Source organism: Helianthus annuus, chromosome 4 (genome assembly GCF_002127325.2).
Source record: "Helianthus annuus cultivar XRQ/B chromosome 4, HanXRQr2.0-SUNRISE, whole genome shotgun sequence".
NCBI lineage: Eukaryota > Viridiplantae > Streptophyta > Magnoliopsida > Asterales > Asteraceae > Helianthus > Helianthus annuus.
In genome coordinates this window covers 11,079,715-11,097,262 of record NC_035436.2, presented here as the reverse complement: position 1 = coordinate 11,097,262, position 17,548 = coordinate 11,079,715, and the positions used below count along the sequence as shown (strand labels likewise).

The following is a 17,548-nucleotide window of genomic DNA, read 5'->3' as shown; positions in this document are numbered from 1 at the left end:
CCAGCCATAGAAAATAATAAAAATCGTTGGTTTTCGAGTTAAGTGAAGGGAACAAGAGATGTGGAGAGATGGCTAATCTCAGAATGAGCGTATATGGATGGAGATTATATATGCAGATAGAGTGGTAGAAAACGAAAAAAAATAATATTGTTATGAGCTAAATGAGTTAGCTAGGTAGGTGAGGAAGTGTAGATTTCATTTATATTTGCACTTATATAACTCCTTTAAAGATTATCTGTTGTTGTATTTAAAGTGTGATCCGTCTTGAAGAATTGTTTACTAAGTAGGTGAGGGCGGTAAAGGTTTCATAACTGATCTGTCTTGAAGAACTGTTTACTAAGTAGGCGAGGGCGGTAAAGTCATGAAAGAGGAATTGTGATTGATGCTTGTGAGAGATGAGTTTAAGGCTGGAGGGTGTTGTATAAAGTCATGAGAGGCTTTATCACGCCACATAAGCGCCACCTTTACGCCACGTCACATAGGGGGTTTTAAAGCCCATTCCTTTAACTTGCATGCAATGGTTTGAAGCCCACTCAGTGCAGCGCCCCCTTATCTTGAATAAATTCCTTGATCAAGCCAAAAAACGCCCGTTAGCACCATGGCGGAGAACCTTTAGCGCCCCTCTCTTAACGGCGGTGGTATGGTGGTTGGCGTCCCGGGGCGCTATAAAAGGTGAGGTGACGGGGTGGCACGATGCCACACCCTGACACCTTGTGGCCTAAGTGAGGCTGGTGGCATATCAAATGAAGAGGTTGCATTACTTATGAATGCAATAATGTTTGGGTGGGTGAGAATTTATTTGGAGACAATCACCAAGGATTTATATTGTTTATGAAAAGATTTTAGATATTAATTTAACGATAGGGTTTTTGTATGTCATCTAACCTATACATATAACTTTTTGGAGACAATCACCAAGGATTTTTTTTTTTTTTTTAAATTCATGTTCTAAACTCAGGGAGATGGTTTTCTCAATCACCAAAAAATAAACCAGCCGCATTTACTTAATCAAATTAAAAAAAAATGTTACCTAACAAGTAACAACTGGGTCAATGTTTGTTACTTAGACCTACTCGAAACTTTGTTATACTATACCTTTGGGTGCTCGGTTATATTCTTAAAAAAATTGAAGTATCTAACCTATACATATAACTTTTAAACATGGTGTATGCATTTTATTTTATTTCTAGAGGGCACAATATCCACTGTTTTTCCGCATACCTGTCTATTTTATTTTCTTTAACCGAGGACCAGGTAAATGAATTTAGAAAATTATTATTTAGCATACTTTTTAAAAAATATTGAGATTAATTTTCTAAACCGGATAATCTAAATTAGTATAAGTTTATCTGGAGGGAATACGATTATATTCTTCACCGGATACCCCAAATTTATATCGGTTTGTTTTTAGTAATTCAACTCGTTAATTAACACCGAAAGACAACAGTTTCATTACTTCTTAAACACATTGTAACACGTTACACAACATGGAACCATCTTTGGGTTGCACAATTGATACAAGTTTCATCATCATCTTCATAGTCTCTCCATTCACTGTATCCTCAAGGTCTTGCTTCACCTTAGGTGCTTCTTGGTACGATGCATACTCAAGTCTTCAGCACTAGTGCAATTTACAGGGCCGTCTCCGAGAATGATAAAAAACTTTTGGGCCCCGTGCGAGACAAAATATTTGGGCCCCATTCCTATAATATACACTCATCAATCAAATATAAAAGGCCACAATATAACCATAATTGTTGTAAACTAAACAAAACAAAAGTAGTGTAGCAAAATGAACAAAATTACTTACTTAAGTGAACCGTGAGGCTTTTTTTAGCATTTTTGAAAGTAAAGCTCTTGATCAAGTATTTATAATCCATGCCGATTATTCACTATATTCTAATGTATCATAATTATCCATGTTGATAGAGTGAATGCTAGCATTGATTAAAAACAATAAATCATAGTTTATGTTACAAATAAATTAATATACCTAACATTAGTTTCAATACTTTCCATACAAGCAAAAATAACTAAGACTAATTTGGCAATACAAACCTTTTCATACAAATATAATAAACTGAGCTAGATATTGAGTTCTTCTAAGTTTATATTGTAGATGGTTAAATAAAAAATAAAAAACCTACAAATTAAATATGAAAACATGTAAAGTTTATTGTGTAAATGATTACGAGAATAAAAAATTGAAAGAGGTTACATATTTATTGAGATCTAAATTTAAATAAGAAAAACAAAAACTACAAAATTGCAACAAATGGGGCCTTTCCCCTTGTTTAATAATAATAATCAGCAGCAGCTGAGGCCAAGGAAGCAGCAAATGAGGCCAAGGAATTAAATTAGAAAAATGATGAGCTAAGGGATTTGTTGGTGCACTTGTGTCTGTACTTTGTCTGTATTCGCCTCGATGTAAACGATGTCCTTGTTATTGTTGTAAGTTGACCAAGTCAACCATCCTCCGGTTTGACTTGGACAACAGTTAGTAAAATGTTGAAAGATGTTCTGTGCCGAAGGATAGCTCATCGAAGGATATTGTAGATCCTTCGATGGCCTCGAAAGATATGTTACGAAGGATAATGTTGGGCTTCGAAGGATATGAAATCCTTCGAAGTATATGTAGATCCTTCGAACACTGTGTCTTCGATAGATGATCCTTCGATCATCTATCGGATCCTTCGGACCAGACATCAGATGCTGGGTATATAAATACCCATGCAATGTATGTTCTCGGCAGACACTTAGACATAAACACACACACACCCTGAGAGAAACTGCTGTGAGAACACACACACTTTGAGAGTTTGCAAAGCTTATATTGTAAACATTGTGCTTGTAACCGGAACCTTCATTCGTATTAATACAGTGGTGTTAATCGGTGAACCTTTGTGTGTTTGTGTTTATACTTGCTTCATCCCAGTTTGCTTGCTAGCTTGGATTCCGCACTCGCTAGTAGGTTTGTATAACAAGGTATAGGTTCGTCATCCTCCGTAGAGGGACCTACAAGTGGTATCAGAGCTTGGCTCTTTACCTTGTTTAAAACCGGGTTTGTTCAAGTTCTTTGTGTGTTTGGACACTTGGTTTAGCACCCGTTTTGGTGGTTTTTCTTGCATCTCTAAACTGAAAAACGGTTTCTAAACCTTCGGGAGTGTTCAAGGTTGGGTTGGGTAACTTGAAAACTTGTTTTTTAAGTGTTTTGGTGTTTTTCCGACGAAAACTCTGGTCAATATTCCGGTGACCGGTTCTGGATAAGGTTGTTCATTTTTGGCAAAATTTTCAAAGTTGGTGGGAAAGTACAACCTGCACATCCCTTTTGCCGAAAGTTGACTTACCAACCCATCACCTTTTCACCAACCTTTCACATCAGTGTCAGTGTGTCAGTGAGCATTCGAAAGATATCCTTCGACCTCGAAAGACCATCTTTCGATCAAAGACTCCTCGATAGATAAGCATCTTTCGAGAAGTCTTTCGAAGTCTAAGCATTATCTTTCGATTGAGGAATCTATTCGAAAGACAGGTGTCCGAAAGATAAGGATCTAACTCGAAAGATAAGGATCTTTCAAGTGTGAATCTTTCGAGATAATTGCTCGAAAGATAAGGATCTGTCATTGTGAATCTTTCGAAGACTTTGCTCGAAACTCAACAGTAATCTTTCGATCACTGTTGATCCTTCGAACAAGTCTTGATCTTTCGAACAGGTCTATATCCTTCAATTCTTGTCTGTTTGAATTTAACAGTTTGTGTTTGTGAAGGTTTCCATTAATATCTCATCAAAATGAGTTGTACAAGTCCTTGGGATTGGAGTTTGAACTCACAGTCTAGTCAAGAACTAACTTCTGCAGATGCTTGGGCGAAGAGTATGTTTCCATCGCCATCAATTAGTCCAATTCAATGGGCTTTGGTATCCAATCAAAGTCAAAGCATTCAAAATCTTCTGCTTAGTGAAAGCGAAACGGGCAGCAACAATCGTCCACCAAAGTTAAATCATATGAACGATTTTCCATCATGGAAAAACCGCTTTCACGCGTATGTTCAAGGGCAAAGCACCGATCTTTGGACGTGTTTCATCAATCCATTCAATGCAGCTCTTGAGGTTGCTGCTTCGACTTCAGAAGGTTATGCTAACATGCTCGAAAATGACAAGAAGTCTTATGAATTGGAGAAAAAGGCCTTCGCTACCCTTACACAAGCACTCAATAAAGATATCTATCATCAGTTCTCCTACTGCAAGAACACGAAGACATTGTGGGATGCCTTAGTTGCTAGAGGAGAAGGCAATGCAGCTACTCGAAAGTCTCGTCATGATTTGTTGAAGAAAGAATTTGACTCGTTTCAGTTTTTGGAAAACGAGACTCTAAATGATATGACAACACGTTTCTATCATCTGATCAGTGAAATGTGTGCTTACGGGGTTATAGCTACTCAACAAGACATGGTGAACAAGTTTGCTGACGCCTTACCTCCAAAGTGGAGTTCTTTCATTGAGTTGTTGAAGCACACTGGAACTCTAGACACGGTTAACATCTATGAGTTCATTCAGAAACTGGAACATAAAAATGAAGAAGAAATCAGGAAAGCAAAGCGAGCTCCAGTTCCTCAGAATATAGAAATGTATCTTCCAGGCTTCGACACCTTAGCAAGATCCGCTGCAGCTCAGCAACCCAAACTGCAAACTGCTTTCGTGTCCAACACAAGTTCTCTTTCTTTTCCTCAATCCAATCCTGCTCCGGGTTTTGATCCGAGATCTTACATTCCAGTTCCATCACAGCCACCAGTTCAACAACCACGACAGCAAGCTCATTTCACAAGCAATCCTCAACCTCCAAACCCTAACACTGTTCGTGTTGACACTTCAAATCTTTCCCAAGTTAGTATTGAAGTTGCAAAGGAGCATGTAGAACTGATCAATACAATGGTCAGTGCCTACTGCGGGTTAGTAGCGGGTCAGATTGGAAACATCAACATGACACATGAAGATTATCAACAGATTGACAAAGATGAAATGGAGTTGATGGATATTAAGTGGGCGTTTGCTAGTGCAGTTAGAAGGGCCAAAGACTTCATGGCTCGTACTGGTAGAACTTCGTTGGAAGGGAAGAAAGATACGAAGTATGGGTTTGATATTAATGCTGTCACATGCTTTAATTGTGGCGAGAAAGGGCACTTCAAACGTGAGTGCACTCGGCCAACAAAACAGGGCAATCATAACCCATTTAGAAACCAAGACAGGAGGATTGTGGCAGTCAACAACAATCAGAACCAGTCTGGACCATCAAATACCAATCGGGCTTTGACAGTTCATGGTGATGAGGGATGTGACTGGTCTGTGCAGTTTGGTGACGGTGATCAAGGAAGTGGAACAGCTTGTTATGCAAAGATCATCAATCAAGGGTCATCTGAAAGTGATGACAGTTCTGGTTATTCTGGGAGTTCTGATGAAGAAGGCTCTGTTTCTGGGGATAATCAATCAGAGTCTGAGTCTGATGTGAAGGAGGAAGCAGGCTCTGGTATTGAGGAGTTATTGAATGAGGCTGATGAGCTGAAATGTCAGAAATCAATTCTGATTAGGAGGGCTGCTACTGCTTCAAAGGAAATGGAGAAGTTCTTTTCTGAAGATGGAGCTTTTTCTTTTCAGACTGCCCTTATGGCAAACGTCTCAGCCTCTTCGAGTCAGGTAACTTCTGAACCTCCTGCTCCTAGTGTTTGTAAATCATGTGCTGACATGAAGCTTGAATCAGAAAAGCTTCATAGTCATAATCAAAGTTTGGTTATTGAACTTTCGAAATGCAAAGAGGCAAATATGGCTTTAACTCGGAACGAAAAAGATTTTAAATCAGTAATTGAAACTTTAAAGAAAAACGTGTCCGAAGTAAACAAAGTAGTTTACCACAAGCAAGTAAGTATAAATGAATATATTAACATTGTGGAAGAAACTAAGAAGCAATTAGCCATTGCCAAATCTGAGCATGATGCGATCAAACAGAAATTGGATAGTTATTCTAACTCCCGATTTGTGCTTGATCACATCATCGATGTTCAACAACTGAAGGGAAATCAGAAAGGCATAGGGTATACGAAATGTCCGCCCCCTTTGATGAACAATTATACCAAGATGCCTGATGAGGAGGAAATGCCTCGGTTTGAATCCAGTGTGCCTCTTGATGTTGAGGAATTTGCTACTGGCCTAGGGTTCAAACCGGACAATTCTTCAAACGCATCCACAAAGCAGCAAGAAACTTCAACATCCATGAATCAAGGTCCTCCAATTATCGAGTATTATGAGTCATCGGATGATGAACCAGAATTGGATGTGAGTGAACAGGATAAATCACTTAACAAGATAAAAGGAGTAGTCATTCCCATTGAGAATCACATCTTGTGTGATCCTGATACTCTTGATGTCTCATCAGTCGAGAAACAAGTGATAGATCCTGTTAAGGTTGAAAAGACATGTGTGTCTACCGTTAAAAGCAGTAATGTGTTGTATACATTGGTTGGAGATAATAAAATCTACTCAGATCACGTTTTTCCAATTAAAAATGTAAATCAATCTCTGATTGATAAAGTCTTTGAAGACAACACAAACAAATTTTTGGGAAAAACACTTCCAGGAATTGTGGTAACACAATGTGATCCAATTTCTAAGGCTGAGATTAGAAAACAGTTTGGGAATCAAAAATCTCCAACCATTCAACAACCTAGTACTTCTAATGGTAAACAACCAGTCAAACGAGCTCAAAAGCATAAAGTCTCTCAGATGAAGTCTGAAACAAAAGGAGCTCGATTTCAAAAGAAAGCAAAAGATGTCAAGTTCGTGTCATCCAAGGGTACTGATAAGATTGAAACTTTTGAGAACAAATCTAACACAGATTTTGTAAAACAAGTCACAATCTTGAAACGTAACAGTGATAACAATTACACTCAGCATACAAATGGGTGTGATGAAAAGGTTAGTACCTCAGGGTCCACGACTTCGACATCTTGTGGTCGATCAAGTTCTCCTAAGCTTGTTGAAAGGAGAACATGTTTTAAATGTGGAGAAATTGGGCACATCATCAGAAACTGCCCAAATGCTCCAAAGAACAAATTTGTTGAGAAAGCTCCACCTGAAACAATTCACCCTCAACGTCGGTCAGTTTTACCTAAAAACGATAAACGAACTGTAAAAGAACAAGAAACTAAACAACGACGTAAGAACATGAAAACTGTTGAAAAAGCTTTAAAATCTGAGGTTAAAACAGTTCAAAGGGAACCAAGTGTGTCACAACATGTAAAACCAGAATCTTCAAAAACTGGTAGGCAAAAACAACCTTGGTTACCTAAGGCGGGTGACAATTCAGGGGGAGCAGTTGTTCTTAAAATCCATCAAGAGATTGATATCACGTTTCGTGATGCTCAGGGACGACCCAAGACCACTAAGGCTTGGGTCCCCATTCTCAACTGATGTTTTTAATTGACATGTGCAGGGTGTCCCAGGAGGAACTATTAACAGTCATTGGATTGTTGATAGTGGGGCATCTAGGCACATGACTGGCGACTTACGGCTTCTGTACGACGTGAGAAATATTAGAGGAGGCTATGTCGCATTTGCGGGAAATAAAGGCGGATATATCACTGGAGAGGGAAGTGTCTCCAATGGTATTGTATGTTTCGACAAGATCAACTATGTGAAGCAAATTGATCATAATCTTCTGAGCGTGTCGCAAATCTGCGATAAAAAGTTCACCGTGCATTTTGATGATGCCGGCTGTTATGTGCTAAAACCCGGATTCAAAATTCCACAAGAATGGATTCTCTTATCGGCTCCGAGAGTTAATGATCTTTACATTCTCGACATGAGCCAGGCGATTACAACATCTGCTCAAGTCACTTGCTTTGTCTCTAAAGCCACAGAAAAGGAGTCAATATCATGGCACAGAAGAATGGGGCACATTCACTTGAGGAAAATGAACCATTTGGTGAAAAACAATCTTGTGAATGGTGTGCCTGTAAGAAGTTTTCATTTGCAAGATATCTGTGTCTCGTGCCAAAGGGGGAAGCAAACGAAGAAATCCCATCCCTTGAAGAAAATCAACACTGTCAGCATGCCGCTCGAACGTCTTCATATGGACCTCTTTGGACCTATGAAGCACAAGACAATGTTCGGTGATGCATATTGTCTAGTAGTTACTGATGACTACTCTAGATTTTCTTGGGTATCCTTCATGGCACACAAAAGTGAAACTCCTGGCATCCTCAAGAATCTTATCACTATGTTGGAGAATCTCTATTCGTTGAAAGTGAAAAGGATCCGAAGCGACAATGGAACCAAATTCAAGAATCAAGTTATGGATGAGTTTTGTACTTCTAAAGGCATTCTTCATGAGTACAGTTCTCGTTATACTCCACAACAAAACGGTGTCGCGGAGAGGAAGAATCGAACGATTATAGAAACTGCTAGAACAATGTTAGTTGAGTCGGAACTCCCTATTCAATTCTGGGGGGAGGCTGTGTCGACTGCATGCTACACATTAAACAGAGTTCTTACAGTAAAGAGACATGGCAAAACTTGCTTCGAACTCCTTCAGAAAAGGAAACCGGATCTTTCTTACCTAGAACCTTTTGGTGGTCCTTGTACCATGATTGAACCAGATGGAAAATTCGGAGCTAAGGCTATCGAGGGTTATTTCCTTGGATACCAAACTCCAAACTTTCGTGTCTGGAATCTAGCTACCAAAAAGGTAGAGCTATGGAGTGAGGTGAGGGTTCAAAGGTATACGAGTCCTGTTAGGGCTCTGGGTGATCTGTGGATGTTCGATTATGATGGATTGTTTGACTCCTTCAATCTGCCAACCTTTGACGAAGAATCAGCAGCGGCCAGAATGTTGTTGGAAAGTGACAACGCTGCTGTCTCGCCTTTGGTTAGACCTATTGTTGTTGACCCTCAAGATTCTTCATCTATCAACAATATGGCTCAAAATGAGGTTTATGAAGATGCTGCTGACTATAATGAGTCTTCTGAAGATGATGAATATCATGATGCAGCTGAAGGATCTTCTGCTCCAGTTGCTCCTGTTCAAGGTGCTTCTGTTGATACACCTCATGTGCAGAATGTGGATACTGCTGAAGGGAATGCATCCACCTCTACACACATCCCTGGTGTGGAGTTGGTTGTTGATCTGAATTTTAACAATTTGGGTATCAATGCTCGCGTGCCAGATAATCCTGAAACGAGGATTCATGATACCCATCCCCAGCAGAACATAATAGGAGATGTCCATCGCGGTGTGCAGACGCGTAATCAGCTGAGAAACAACCGGAATGCTGGTTTGTATTCAGCTATAAGAGAATCTGGTCAACAGAATGACTGGTCCTTCGCGTGTTACGTGTCACAAGAAGAACCAAAATCATGGAAAGAAGCAATGAAAGACAGCTCATGGGTTGAAGCCATGCAGGAAGAATTGGTGCAATTTCAAAAACTTGGTGTTTGGAAGCTTGTTGAAAAGCCTGAGAACTACAAGAAGATTGGCACTCGATGGGTTTTCAAATGCAAGAAGGACGACCGTGGAGTGGTTATTCGAAACAAAGCATGTTTAGTCGTTCAAGGTTTTCGTCAGATAGAAGGCATCGACTATAACGAAGTATATGCTCCGGTGGCACGTCTCGAAGCGATTCGGATTTTTCTAGCCTATGCTTCCTTCAAAGGATTCAAGGTTTATCAGATGGACGTGAAGAGTGCACTTTTACATGGTGTGGTAGAAGAAGAGGTGTATGTCGAACAGCCTCCAGGTTTTGAAGATCCTATCCATCCCGATCGGGTTTGGTTGCTCAACAAAGCTCTCTATGGTCTTCATCAAGCACCGCGAGCTTGGTACGCAACCTTATCAAACTATCTGCTGGAGAACGGTTTTCGACGGGGTCTTATCGACTGTACTCTCTTCATGAAAGAACAAGATGGAGATCTTCTTCTGGTACAGGTATACGTTGACGATATTATTTTTGGTTCTACTAATGATGTCTTGTGCAGAAATTTCGAGCGCATAATGCAGGATAAATTCGAGATGAGTGCTATGGGGGAAATGAACTTCTTCTTGGGCCTACAAGTGCAACAAACGGAGTCTGGGATATTCATCCATCAGACTAAATATGTTGGCGACATCTTGAGCCGGTTCCAGATGTCTGATGCAACGCCCATTGGTACCCCATTGGCAGTAAATCACGGAATTACTCCAGATTTGAAGGGAGAAGCTGTTAGCCCTTCATATTACCGCGCTATGATCGGATCTCTTATGTACCTCACAGCATCAAGACCAGACATAATGTACCCAACGTGCCTGCTTGCCAGATATCAAGTCAATCCAAAGGACTCTCATCTTGCAGCTGTAAAAAGGATCTTTCGTTATTTGAAGGCTTACCCAGACACCGGTCTGTGGTACCCTAGGGATAATAACTTTGAATTGGTCGCATTCAGTGATTCTGATTTTGGCGGATGTAAGATCGACAGTAAATCCACAACAGCTGGATGTCAGTTTTTAGGAAATCGCCTAGTCACATGGCAGTGCAAGAAGCAGACGTGTGTCGCTACATCAACATGCGAAGCTGAATACATTGCTGCCTCAAGTTGTTGCTCTCAAGTTCTTTGGATCCAACAACAATTGTGGGACTACGGTTTTGAATTCCTAACTACACCTATTTACGTTGATAATTCTGCTGCATTACAGATCACTAGAAATCCTGTGCAGCATTCAAAGACCAAACACATCGAAATCAAATATCACTTCATACGTGATTGCTTTGAGAAAAGATTAATCGATGTTGTTAAGGTCCACACCGATGACCAACGTGCCGACTTATTTACCAAAGCGTTTGACAAATCAAGATTTGACTTTTTACTATTGGTAAACGGCATTAAGGTCAAGCAAGAGTAAACCAACATCGGAAAATCATTTTTGTAAATACCTTTGTGTTTTTAAATTTGTCTTAGTTTATTGATTTTAGGGGGAGTAAATCCAAAAATATGAAAATCCAAAAACATCGAAAAATTTCAAAAACACAAAAACAATAGAAAATCAAAAATGAGTTTCCTGGCGAGCAAAAGAGAAAATGATAGTACATCAGTGGTCTATCCAAACCTCTTTAAACCTTAAATGAAAAACGATAAGCAGCTCTATATAAGATGTATCAGTAGGCTCACAATCATTTTAAAGTGTGCAGGGTGATATAAATCTAAAAACCGACTGAAGACCAGGTGGGAACCATTCATTGGCATATGGTCTTAGTACCGAAATTTCGTTTGATAGATTGCCGAGGTTCTGAGATATTCGGTCTTTATGCTGCTTATCATCTGGGTATCATGGGTGCTTCTATAAATAGACTAAGTCTAAGATCTTCCATGATACTATACATACGTGTACATATTGCATACTGCATTCGACCTCAATAAGTGATAAACAATCACATGTCCAAACAAATAAGTGATAAACAATCACATTTATCCGGGAGTCAAGTTCGTCTCTCTGCTGTACGAAAGTACTGACCTGTTCACGGACTTGCTCCTGTGCCCTCATGCATATGAAAATCAAGTTCCTCATCAATAAGTGATTATATCACATAGGGCTTGGTTTTCAAATCAAAATAAGTGAGAATCTCACATAATATACGGTCAATCAGATGATAATCGGTATACTCACCGGTAAGATGAACCCTCGTGCATACCTTGATATGGGAATGTGTCGTGATGTGGATGAACACCGGTCGGTAAGTATAAATCATACCTTAACGTATCCCCTCGCCATGATTACATCTGATAAGTTGAGCTTAAGTGGACAACAATACCGATAATTGTTATAGGATGCTTATCTTAATATTAACTAATTGAACAACAAGAGCGTTTTGGCATGACCGTACTCTGATATGATTCTCTTACCCTCGAAACTCGCAAAAAGAATGTCTGTACATATTTATTTACTGCTTTCAGTCTTTACATTTGAAGAAATTCAAAAATACCAAAAAGATTTTATTTCTACTTTATTTTCGATCGTACGATGTTGGAACTCGAGTCTTCGTTGCCTGAAACCTGAACGAAAACCGAATTGACTAAATCTTCATAAACGGTCGAAATTTGCAAGTTTTTGAAAGTTAAAGGCTGAAATTGTCGAATTTTATTAAACTTTCAACTGTCGGACGGTGTTTGATTGTGACATGGTGATCCGTGTGTCATTGGTTTATGTTAACTATATTCCAAGCAGTTGTTCTCATTACGCGTTTAGATTTCTTGCATGTGCAGATTCTAAAGGCAAGGAGAACATGGTCGATGACAAAGCTTAGGAATGAAGACACGACGTGAAGGCGCTCAAGTGATGAAGATGATCGAGCTGCCGCTGGCCATCATCAACACCTCAAGGATCTCACTTCATAAAGATCAAGTTTTTCACGAGCATAACTCAAGAGGGAGCTTATGTTAAGGGGGAGTTTGTCAACACACTTCCTACACGATACGGGTAGTTTGTTGATACACTCTCTGCTTTCAAGACGTGAAGACTTTGAAGATCCTCCGACATTGAAGACTTGAAAGGACATCCGAGTTTTGAAGACTCGAAGATCAAAGACCATCGAAGTTCGAGACAAAGCTACAGCCAAGGGGGAGTTTGTTGGTGCACTTGTGTCTGTACTTTGTCTGTATTCGCCTCGATGTAAACGATGTCCTTGTTATTGTTGTAAGTTGACCAAGTCAACCATCCTCCGGTTTGACTTGGACAACAGTTAGTAAAATGTTGAAAGATGTTCTGTGCCGAAGGATAGCTCATCGAAGGATATTGTAGATCCTTCGATGGCCTCGAAAGATATGTTACGAAGGATAATGTTGGGCTTCGAAGGATATGAAATCCTTCGAAGTATATGTAGATCCTTCGAACACTGTGTCTTCGATAGATGATCCTTCGATCATCTATCGGATCCTTCGGACCAGACATCAGATGCTGGGTATATAAATACCCATGAAATGTATGTTCTCGGCAGACACTTAGACAGAAACACACACACACCCTGAGAGAAACTGCTGTGAGAACACACACACTTTGAGAGTTTGCAAAGCTTATATTGTAAACATTGTGCTTGTAACCGGAACCTTCATTCGTATTAATACAGTGGTGTTAATCGGTGAACCTTTGGGTGTTTGTGTTTATACTTGCTTCATCCCAGTTTGCTTTCTAGCTTGGATTCCGCACTCGCTAGTAGGTTTGTATAACAAGGTATAGGTTCGTCATCCTCCGTAGAGGGACCTACAGGATTCGAACCCAGCATGCATGACCAATTTACTAGGAAGTTGCTGCATCCACTGAACCACAATGTGATTTTGTGTATACTTTTCTATACTATTGTATATATATTTATATATTTTAAACAATTTTGGGCCTCTAGATGTTTTGGGCCCTGTGCGGTGGCACCTCCCGCACAGGACCAAATCCGGCCCTGGCAATTTACGTCAAACAGAAAGGAAAACTACTAAGGTCATCATGGCTTGAACATCTGACACCTACGGGATGATCAACATAGATAATTCACACAAACAAAATATTTGATTATAATAACTTAGAAAAATTGCATGCTTTGCCACTAAGTCCATGTCGGACTCCTTGACTGTCTTGTCGAGCCCACATCCCGTGATCTAAGATGACATGGAAGAACATACTAGGGTGACTTAAAAGAACAAGCTAGCTGGCTTGTTGAGTAGGACTTCAAGCCAATTTACTCGTGAGAACTAACATCAGACTGATCCATATATCCAAAAAAATTACGTTGAACGTACATGAACTTTTTTTTAAATATGAAACGATAATATTACATCAATCGTCCTATTTCACAACAAGGAAAAACACATGTGGAAACCAATTTTTTTTAACTTTTAGGGACGACTTATCGTCCCTATAGGTATTTTTAACATATAGGAACGACATATGGTATCCACACACTACTAGAAATCTTCATTTTTACTAAAAAAGTTTCCCACAAATTTTCTACAACTTTCCTACAATTTTTGCGACAAAAAAGAGAAACAAAAGAAACCCTAAAACTTTTCCGCAATTTTGTCGAAAAATGGTAGAAAAGGCTTTAAAAAATTATTGTCAGAATTTTGTGGAAAATTTTGCGATGGTGTTAACGCACTTTAGGTGATAATTGCATGTCTCCCAATTTGTTAGGGTCTTTATTGTACATTTGAAAATTAGTCCCAAGTTTATCCTAGGGACATTTTGTCCAAGTTTTAGGATGGAACTTTTGTCTGAGTTTTGTATAGGGACAAAAGTCAGAGTTTCTTTGTGTAGTTGTTTTGTCCGGGCTTTCTAGTTAGTCTTGAAAGTCCGGGCTTTGCCTTGTATTTATACCTTTATGTGGAATAGACAAGCAAACGATTCTGTGTGAATTTCTATGCACCTAACCCTAATCATTGTCTTTTGTCTGGCGGCTGCTTTGTGTGAGTGACGTCATTCATCTTCATCAAGAATACTCAGTGTATTCTTGATTTCTCTATCAAATCCTTGCATTCTAGTGTTTCATCTGCAGTGGTTGATCATCAGGTGGATTCCGCACACCTGTTGGTTGCTTTAGCTGAGTGAGATCTTGGATTAGGAGGTCTTACAAGTGGTATCAAAGCAGTGTGCTCATACTACTGTAGGTGTTCTTAGTTTGAAGGTTTTGGTGAGAAAAGTTCATACTTTGATTGGGTTTAGTGAGAGTTTAGTGAGTTTTTGTGTTTTATTCATGATTCTTCATTCATATCTAGTGATTTGATGATGGATTTTGAGTAGTTTGGTGATTTTTAGTGTTTTCTTCATCTGGGTTTTACAGGGGTTTATGTTTCTTGTTCATACAGAGTTTTGAAGGTGAAAAAGATTCTGAGTTTCATCTTTGGAAGCTTTGTCTGTGGTTTACACTTTGTGTTTGTGTCTCCGGGGTATTGTTGAACCAATGTGTAGTCACATTGGGGAGATAGTCCGGAGATTGGTTTCTTCTGAGTTTTGAGACTTGTCTGAGTTTCAAATCATTCAGTCCAACCTTTGCTCTTTGTCCGAATTTTGTAATGTTGATTGAGTCTGAGGTTATTAGTTTGTGTTAGAGAGTCCGATCTTTATATCCAAATCCAAAGGAGTCTGACCTTTGTCTAGTCTTAGTGTCCGACCTTTTTATAGGTTAGAAGAGTCCGAATTTTTTTTATAAGTTAGTCCCTAGTCCGAGTTTTTATCTATTATATAAGTAGTACGAATTTTTTTTCAACCTATTTAAATTGTCCGACTTTTAACCTTGTTTTGGTCCGAGTTTATGGTCTCTAGTAGTGTCCGAATTATTTATATTTAGTTGAGTCCGAGTTATATATAGTTATCATTAGAGGTCCGAGTTTTTAAAGTGATTAAAGTCCTACCTTTTCTTTTTGTCTTACCTTGGTTTTGATTTAGTAGGCAGTGTTTTTTAAGTGTCCAACTTTATCTATTTTATTTTGTTTTTTTTAGTGTCCAAGTTTTGCTTTTAGTTAATTATTGTCCGATATAATAGCTTTAGTGTTTGTGTTTTCAACATATGTCAGAACTTTTTACTTTTTAGTTTTTAGTGTCCAAGTTTTACTTTTGTTTGTAGTGTCCAAGTTTTTTTATTAATCAAACTAGGGTGATGCGAGATGCCGCGCGTTGCGGCGGCAATCTCTAGGTTGCCTATAGTTGGCGGAATTACGGTTGTATAGGGTCTTAATGCATTTACGGTCTTAAAGTAAGCGAGAGAATTAAAAAAGCTACATGCTGGCGTTATACTAAAGTCATAGTCGGCGTTAAAGTTGTTACAAAAGGCCGTCTTTGTGTTGTATTTTCCTCATAGGAGGCATTACCTAACAGCTATAAAGCGGAGGTATACTACATACGTTAGTCGACGTTGAAGTTTTTACAAAAGGCAAGCTTGTTGTCTTGTTTTCCCCATATAAGGCAGGCCTTGGGTTACTGTACTTTAGGACCTGCGCATAGGCTTTTCACTTTTACAAAAGGTTGTGCCAAAAGTTTGCTGTTCTTTATATGTGTTGGTTATGCTTGATGTTTTGCCTTCCTGTCAGACTCTGTGAAAGAAATAATACCCTATTGGTTAGTAGCAGCTGAAACATAATAATTGCAAATGTTAATAGTTAGTTATAGGCATAACAAATGGCAGACGTATAGTTTAATAATCATAACTATTTTAATCTCAAATGATAACTTCTAGTTTAATCTTAAATGATTGTGAAGATAAAAAAAATAGAGAACTATGAATTCAAAATCTATATATTACATTTACTTTTCACTGAATATGCAGGGAATTAATTAAAGTGGCTTGGTGATGGAACTAAAGAGAGCAGCAATTAGTGGGTTGAGTTAATGTTCAGTAGTTTTTGGTCTATGTGATTTGGTGGCCCAGTAACAATTCGAGATTTTAAGGCTGGATTAATTTAGTTTGGGAAATTGGTATCTATGTATGGTTTAACTTAATATAAACAACATAGTTAACATTAGATATCAAGATTCTGCAAGATTTCAGCTGGGTATATCTGACATGTTCGTTTCTTGTTGATTGTGTTATAGCTAAATGTTAATTCTTGTTGCTTATGTATGGTCTGTTGGATTTATAGCGATAATTATATGTCTAGTAGTTTACCTGACAACTGTGGTAAAGGTCTCTTGGTTGCTGTTTTCTTGGGGTCTGGTGTTGCAGGTTGGATTGTTCTTGGGTTTTCTGCTTTGTTCACGGCAATGCTATTATCATTTCTCACAACGATGTGCAGTAGCTTTGGTATCCCCTTTGCTGAAGTTATTTTGTCTGGAAACACCTTTGGGTTTCTGTTTCCCAGATTGATAACCATGTCACGGCAGCTTACCTTGACAATGTCATTAAGTGCTTCGTTGTAGAAGACTACCTCTGTAGAGTCTGTGTTGTCTGTTATTTTTGCGTTGAGGCAGTACCTGTAGATGTAAGGCAACATGCGAGTATTAGTGTTTTATTCTGTATGACATATTATGTGTTATGTGTGAGACTTACATGAAAATCGGTTCTTCTTCTTCTATATCATCGTCCAAGCATACGAATCGGTCTTTTTCCGGATATGCTCTTTTGCCACATTTGGGACATTTCACATAGAACCAGGTGCGGAGGTTGTCGATTTCTGTTATTGTTGCAGTGCACGTGTAGTGTCCTTGCTGCTGCATTATGATTAAGAGGGATTCAGTTAACATATTTTTCAGTTGATTATTAAAAGCAAGGTTGGAATAAAACAATAAGTTCAGCATAAAACTATTTCGTCATGGAAAAAAATTAGTTTACCGCTGTGTTGTTGTAAATCTTCTTCTTCAGGTCAGCAATGGTGATGTGGTTTAATGATGCACGTTGTTCTGCAAGTGGCACTAATTCTTGAAATCTGTAACAACATATAAGTGGAAGAGTTGTTAAGTTCTTATTTATAAATAATAATTCAAGCTTAAGGGTTGAATGTCTTATAAACATTTCTTAGTGTTTCTTTGTATACCTGTTCACGTATGTCTGAAGATCT

The 17,548-nt window shown here is 38.8% G+C and overlaps 2 protein-coding genes across 2 annotated transcripts in view; both read right to left on the bottom strand.

The window, feature by feature from the left end:
- LOC110935712 overlaps positions 1 to 142 on the bottom strand; it is an 82,357-nt gene extending 82,215 nt beyond the window's left edge. The window contains exon 1 of the transcript XR_002589350.2: positions 2 to 142. The gene's annotated coding sequence lies outside the window, so the exon portion shown is untranslated. The remainder of the gene's footprint in view (position 1) is intronic.
- Positions 143 to 15,946: 15,804 nt separating this feature from the next.
- LOC110935708 lies at positions 15,947 to 17,234 on the bottom strand. The gene is made up of 3 exons (XM_022178063.2): positions 17,041 to 17,234; positions 16,660 to 16,964; positions 15,947 to 16,087 (listed from the first exon to the last, which is right to left on the bottom strand). Exons 1-3 carry the CDS (start codon positions 17,232 to 17,234, stop codon positions 16,056 to 16,058), a joined length of 531 nt encoding a protein of 176 aa, XP_022033755.2. The 3' UTR covers positions 15,947 to 16,055.
- Between the last annotated feature and the right edge of the window lie 314 nt (positions 17,235 to 17,548).

Excerpts from the sequence above, each read along its gene's own strand:
- LOC110935708 (XM_022178063.2), bottom strand. The coding sequence starts at position 17,234 with ATGTTAACTGAATCCCTCTTAATCATAATGCAGCAGCAAGGACACTAC. Across the intron at positions 16,965-17,040 it reads GAAGAAGAACCGATTTTCAT|GTACTGCCTCAACGCAAAAA; the intron begins GTAAGTCTCACA and ends TTACATCTACAG. Across the intron at positions 16,088-16,659 it reads ACCTTTACCACAGTTGTCAG|AGTCTGACAGGAAGGCAAAA; the intron begins GTAAACTACTAG and ends TTTCTTTCACAG.